This window comes from Ipomoea triloba, chromosome 2 (genome assembly GCF_003576645.1).
Source record: "Ipomoea triloba cultivar NCNSP0323 chromosome 2, ASM357664v1".
Lineage (NCBI taxonomy): Eukaryota > Viridiplantae > Streptophyta > Magnoliopsida > Solanales > Convolvulaceae > Ipomoea > Ipomoea triloba.
The window spans coordinates 25487436-25494740 of record NC_044917.1 but is presented as its reverse complement, the minus strand read 5'-3'; the positions used below and the strand labels follow the sequence as shown (position 1 = coordinate 25494740).

At 31.6% G+C, this 7305-nt stretch overlaps 1 protein-coding gene across 1 annotated transcript; it reads right to left on the bottom strand.

Moving 5' to 3' along the window:
* Positions 1 to 2435: 2435 nt before the first annotated feature.
* Positions 2436 to 3327, bottom strand: LOC116010003 (VQ motif-containing protein 11). Its single transcript, XM_031249258.1, has one exon. The coding sequence runs from the start codon at positions 3179 to 3181 to the stop codon at positions 2639 to 2641; it is 543 nt and encodes a 180-aa protein (XP_031105118.1). The 5' UTR covers positions 3182 to 3327; the 3' UTR covers positions 2436 to 2638.
* Positions 3328 to 7305: the final 3978 nt, after the last annotated feature.

The window sequence follows — 7305 nt, the reverse complement described above, 5'->3', positions numbered from 1 at the left end:
AATGAAGCACAGATTTCGCGCCCAGGCAGACCCGTTAAGAATGCCTTTTTATTTATTTTTTTCTTTTCAGTTTTCTGACATTTCGGTTTTTACTCTTTGATTTTTTTTATTTTTATTATTATTATTTTTTTTTTTTTGCTTCCCCTTCTCTTCTAGGTGGAACCTAAATATTTTAACAATTGAGGAAGGCCTAAGAGACTATCCAATCTGTAGACGTATTAATTAGTCTTTCCATAAACATGTCTTATAAAGCAAAACTCATCTTAGTCACTACTACCCCACGGAGCAACTTCCATAGAATGTCCAACATTGTCCTTTTCTTTGAATTTTTCCCCCCTTAATTAAAATGTATTTTCTTCAATAATTATTTCTTTTTGACCTGATCCTCATTTTAACATTAATGACGAAACACTACTGTGATGAGAACATTAATAATATTATTGTACGCGTCAATTAGTTGTCTTGTTGTAGTGTTGGTGCTACCCAAAGCAAATACAAGTTTTGACCTCCAACACATCCATCCATGTACTCTCTAAGCTAGTAGTAATGGAGGGATAGATGTTGAGATGAAACTAATAGGACGGACCACAATTAGTTCTGATCCTGCAATTTTATTTAATTTATAGTATTTTTGAATTCAAAGTGGGTATAATGGAAAAAGCTAAGGTAGCTAGAGATGAAAGAAACACTCAAGTGTTATTGTATGACTAAGTGGATGGTGTGCAGTAACAATTATGTTTGGTAGATCAGAGCTAGAAAAGACCAAGCACTACCACCTCATTCAATTCACACATCTATGATCTATCCTTCCTTAATTCCTAGCCGTTGCTCTGACAAACACGCCATTGCATTTCCTCAACTCCTATCCTTAATTACACCATTACTAGACCAAATAATACTACGTACACGTACCACGTACTACTTTTTCAAAATTCCATCACTTTAAACTCCATCTTCTCATACCCATCTTTTTTACCTTCAACTCTCTAGCTATCATAAACTCTACAAAAACTTTTAAGACCCTGTTTGGTAAATAATCAGCCTATCAGCCAATTTTGACTTATTTGACCACTATTAGTTGTTTGGTTAATAAGCTTTTTGTAACTCCAAAATACTAAAATTCAAAAGGCTACTCAAAGCAGCCTTTTCAATTAGCTTTTTGAGAAAAGAAATTATACCAAACAGCTATCAGTTAACAGCTAATTTATCAAACAACTTTCTACAATCAACTAATATTATCAACAAATCATACATTCTAACCCAAACAGCCAACAACCATTTATCAAACAGGGCCTAAACCTCTTAGCTCTAACGACAAAGTAAGTGTGTGTTCTTACTTCTTATCGAGTGTTGAGATCGAAATTGTGCAACATTCTCTTTCAAAATGGGTTTTAATTAAGTTAGGTGGTTTCATTTTGTTGCCTTAAGGAGATCGAGTCAAGTAATGCTTTTATTTTGGGTAAAGACTAAATAAGAAAGATTTGATTTTTACACCAATATATAATAAAACAGAAGAAATGCCAAATTATGTGACAATATCAAGAACACTAGGTAAGCTAAGGCTTGTTCAAAATAAATCATTTATTGCTTTGACTGACCTTTCTCATGGATGCCTAGTACAAATTAAATGAAATTCATTTTGATCACAACATGCTGACTATATCCACCCTTCACATAATTAAATATTAGATAGTTATGTTAAAGACTAATTACGCAGAACCTTGATTAATTTTTCAAATTCTCCATTCTTATGATTAAACTACTATGATAAATAGTACTCCCTCTGTCCCATTTTACCTGTCCTATTTACTATTCATTGGTCAAACCAACTCTTCCTTCTTTGCTTATTTTCTTTAGTAATTTTTTATTATTTTTAAATTTTATTTTTTGTGTTTAATAGTACTTTTAATGTAGTTTCTAAATATATAAATTTTATATATTAATGCTAAACTTAATAATATAAAAAATTGGACTAAAAATTACTTCAGTCAAGCCTCGTTAAACGAACCAGACAACCATTTTGGAACGGAGGTAGTAACATATAGGCCCTGTTTGGTAAATAATAAGCCTATCAACCAATTTTGGCTTAATTGACCACTATTAGTTGTTTGGTTAATAAGTTTTTTTAACTCCAAAATGCTAAAATTCAAAAGGCTACTCAAAACATCCTTTTCAATTAACTTTTTGATAAAAGAAATTATACCAAACAACTATCAGCTCTATCAAACAACTTTAAACAATCAGCTAATGTTATCAACAAATCATACCTTTTAATCCAAACAACCAACACAATTAGCTAAAACCAACAAACAGAGCCATATAAAAATAAAAGGAAAAATTCAACAGATGCAGTAATCACGGTTTTGGATGGAATCACCGGTGAATATATACATGGGAGTTCACGAAGAATAGTAATTAAAAAAAAAAAGACAAAATAATAAGAAAGCAACAGCATTAATTCTCTAAAAAACATAAATAATTTAGCATTCCATTAAGACATGAACAAATGGCTAAGCAGAGGCGGATTAGAATTGACGAGAAAGATGAGTGATTAGAATATCTGATCTGTATGTACTTAATTATACTATTTGGGAAGGGAATATTAATTAAGGTAGAAGAGATGAGAGAAAGATATAAACTAATAATGATGATCCCTAGGTGAATGGAGAGGGAACAGAGGCAAGAGCTCCGGCGGGTCAGAACGGCCGTTTCTGGGTGTACTGAGTGGACTCGGATGCAAGTAGAATCCTTTTTCTGCAATGGCTCTCTCTTCTTCTTCCATCGGAGACTTTGGCGTTCTTGGGGTCCCACGTCCCAGCATTTCCAGAGGCGAAACCGGCGACGCCATAACCATCGGAGACTTTGGCCGGCTCGCCATAACCGAAGGGCCGCCGTGGTGGTTGAGACTGATCTCCAGTTTCCTGGCGGCTTGCCTCCTCTCGTGGAGCTTAAAGGCCGGGCGGCGTGGGCCCATCTCGCCGGCGAAACGCGGCGGCGCGGTGACGGGGAGCTTCTGCGCGGCCGGGTCTTGCGCGGCGCCGGTGAGGCGTTGAACCACTGCCCGGAAGTTGGAGGGGTCGGCCTGGACGAAAGTGGTGTTCTGGGAGTTGTGCAATGCCGGCGGAGAAGACGCGTAGGCGGCGGCGGCGCTTGGAGTTGTTGGAGGGTTAGAAGAAGACATGAGCGGCGGCCGGCGATGGAGTAACAAGAAAGGAAGTCAGAGAAGAAAAAGGTGAAAAGAATGAAAGCGGGAAAGAGGGCATAAAATGTGGAGTTATATGGTAATAAGAAAGGGTGAGAGAGGAGACTTGCTCAGCTCTGCTCTGCTTTGCTTTGGTGATATATGGTGTAAATGTCAGATACTCCAAGAAACTGACTTTTTACAACCATTTTCCCTTTCTGCTTTCTTTCTTTCTTCTTCCGCTATATTTAATTATTTATTCCACAAAATTTTACTATTCACAAATTTGATTCTTGTTAATTTTCTCTAGATTGAACCTATGGCATCCGATTTTTTAGTATAGTTCACAATGATAACATAGGAACACATAACTGGATAGTGACAATATATTTCTCTAGTCATTCAAAAAAAATTGTTGTCATAATGTTATTTCGTTTTTATTGTTTACTCTTATTTAAGAAAAATAATTAATATCTTTTTTTTTTGAAAACAATTAATATCTTTTTAAACACAAGAAATTTCATTTGAAACAACCCTGCCTAATAAGGAAATTACTTAGCGATTAAAGTATGAGATTTTATTTCCTGTCATCAACAAAATGATTACACTCCAATATTTACTATTGGGGACCTACTTACCATTGTCTTCAAATTTTGGGGGAGGAATTAAACCACAAGATGTGTTATAACGCATATTGGTTGGTATGAATCAAGCGTTGCACACACGAAAAAAAAGGGACAAAAATCAGTGACATAACTAGAATTGACATATATAGGGGTGTTTGGTAAATAGTTGTTAGTTGATTGGTTAGTGTGTTTGACTAGTTGATAACATTGGCTGATTGTAGAAAACGTTTAGTAAATTAGTTGTTAGTTGATAGCTGATTACATGCAAAATGACTTTCTCAAAAAGTTGATCAAAAAAACTATTTTGAACAGCTTTTTAAATTTTAACATTTTGAAACAATAAGCTATTATAAAAAAAACTAATTAATCAACCACTTATATTGATTGTTTAACTAAGTCAAACAGTTAATAGCTGTCAAATAAGCCAAAATTGACTAATAAGCTAACTATGTTAAAAAACAGGGCCATAATATTTTTAGATCTATTTATTATAGCATAGAAATATTGTAAAATTAACAAGGTAGTTATGGCAAATTTATAATATATTTATTGTTACATTTATGCATACTAAACTTTTTACTATATTGGGATGGAATTAAAAGAGTTTGGATTTATTTTCACAAACTAATTAATGAGTAAAGAATAAATTTAGAAACAATTTTGACCAACCATTACAAATCCAAAGCCTGATTTGACTAGGGTTGTATGTTAGCTTTGTTAGGCTAAACCCATATTTTTTGCTTATTTGTAAGTGTTGATCATATGGGGAATATCAGCAATTTGTTTACTCAATGACCCCGAGGTATGTATAACTAACAAATTGCACATGGTGACAATTCTGTGGACACCATTTTTGTTGTTGTGTTTTTTTTTTAATAATAAAAATGACGAGGTATAACAATTTTTGATGATTTACCCAATTTATAATTATATGTAGGTAATTAGATATTAATGTATAGATTTTATGAAGTTTAATAATATCACATAGTTATACGTTTATACTTAGACCATCTACAACCTTGACCATCTGCAACCTTGAAAATATAGTCATTGTAAATTTTTTGTGACTTTTTTTTTTTTTGGTTCTAATGATGTGTTGTATTTCTGACACGGCAGAAGTGCAACACTTGCAATTCAAGTGTCAAAATTGCAACATGTTTGCAAGCAACTGCTTTTTATTATTATTATTGTTGTTGTTGTTATTGTTCTCCAAATAATAATATTCGAGTGTCACAATATATATCTCTGTTGTTTGGTTGAGATAGAAATGGTATATTGTTATCCTTTTCGCTAGTACTATATGCCTCATTTTTGAGAGAAGATGAGGGGCCGTTTTCAAGTTCCTCTCACATCCTCTTTCCTCTGCTACACGCGGGCTCCCTCTATCTCTCCCAAAGGATGAGGAAAAACTACATTAATGACTTCTAGCAGACTCTCCTATACATATAATATCACATAAAAAAAAATAACGAAATCATTTGGCTCAATTTAATCTAAAAAGGTTTGTAACTTTAAAATAAATAAATAAATAAATAATGTACAAATCTCTCGTCCTTTCCTTTCTTTTGAACGTATAATTACTTGAACAAACCCAATGTTGTGCAACACCCCTAGATTAGAACTCAACTTAGCGCCATATATGGGGACCTTGTTCAAAAGGTCTACGTCTCTTCTACTAGAACACATATCCAACTCCTTCATGACAAGTCTCAATGTAACTTTAGTCTATATACTTTTAAGTGACAATTTTAATCTCTAAAGATTTTAACGCAACATTGATATCCAAGACCAAATCTATAGCTTAGCGGAAAACATAAAAATTAAATTTACAAATTGCAAATAACTAACGATTTTTAAAAATTAAATTTACAAATTGTAAATAATTAACTAAAGAATTTCATTAAATCATGATCACAACTGATGTTAAAAATATTAGTTTTCATAATTATGATTCAAATTTTATTATCTTCAAGTATATTTAAAAAAATCAAAGAAATGTTCATCAAATGAATAGTATTTAGTCAAATTAAATGCTATAATGTATATGTAGTAGTCGTGCACTCGTGCTCATTAAGGGTTAAATAATTAGTCAAATATAATTCCAAATTTGATACGCCTTTTCATGCTAAAACTCATTCAATTTTGATGAGTTTGAAAGGAAATATGAATTGCTTCACGAAACAAATTCTGTGGCAAACTTAGACGTGACTAATTTGTCTTGTTTTATTTTCTATTATAACCGATTTCATACCTCTTTGCTTAATCAAACAATAAATTTCTCACGGGCCAAAAAAGACATGAATTTTCTCTTATTGTGAGCATTAATGTACGCATATATAGGTAAGCCAATTAGAAACATTTGGAGATCTGTAAGTCAATTAAAACATATTTCATAATTTACTTCATTCACCAAATTTTAAGACAGAAGTATTAGGCAGAGATCGATAAGGGCTAAGTTCAGCACCATGTGGCTAAGAGATTGTTTGGCGAAATTGAAGCCTGTAAAGGGCTAATAAATCCAACACCTTGCTCTCGAAAATGTGTGGCAGTATAAAGAAAAAATTTGCATCTTCGTTAAGGGCTATAACTTTTGGCGTAGTAGTAAATGTTTGATCCTATTAAGTGGTACTAGAACCAACTTACGGATTCCATAAAAATTTTGCATAGAGTTAAATATATATATATATATATATATATATATATATATATATATATATATATATATATATATATATATATTTGGAAAGGAACATGTAATGCATTGGTTATTATTTGGTAATTTTGGTCAAACTTGTTATTCAAGGAAGGTTATTCATAAAGATTTATAAGAGGGTAAAATATTGAGAGTAAATTTTACTTCTAACCATCGATTATTATTGATCGTATCACATTTAGTCATGTTTAATTTTTTAATTTAGAGCTAGTATATCATTGGCTTTTATTTAATTACTTATCACAGTTAGTCTTTTGTTTAGATAAATGACATTCTATTGTTTAATAAAGAGTGCTAATATATAATTTTATCATTTACTTAAAAGAATTTATGGAGTATAATATAAGGAGTTAAATTATATGTTGGGATAAGAAGATTGAACGATGAAATTACTTGTTAATTCTCTTTGTTAAAGGTGAAATGAAAACAAAAATAGATGACTAATTGTGATAAACAAATGAATGTTAAGGATATAATGAAATAAAATTAAAAGAGTAATAATAAATGTGACAATATTACAATAATTAAGAATTAAAAGTGAAATGTGCTCCATTATTAATAATACTTTGCTCGTTCTTATTGCTTTTGGGGTTGAAACATAGAGGATAAAGATTTTAAAATTCTTTTTATTGTTATAATTCGTTCATGACTTAAAAATGAAAAAAAATTAAATGTAAATTACTAATAAATTACTCTCTCTTTTTAAACACTTATAATTCTTTACAATATAATATATGTTAAAGAATATAATATCTATTATATACTTTCTCAATCACATTCAATCC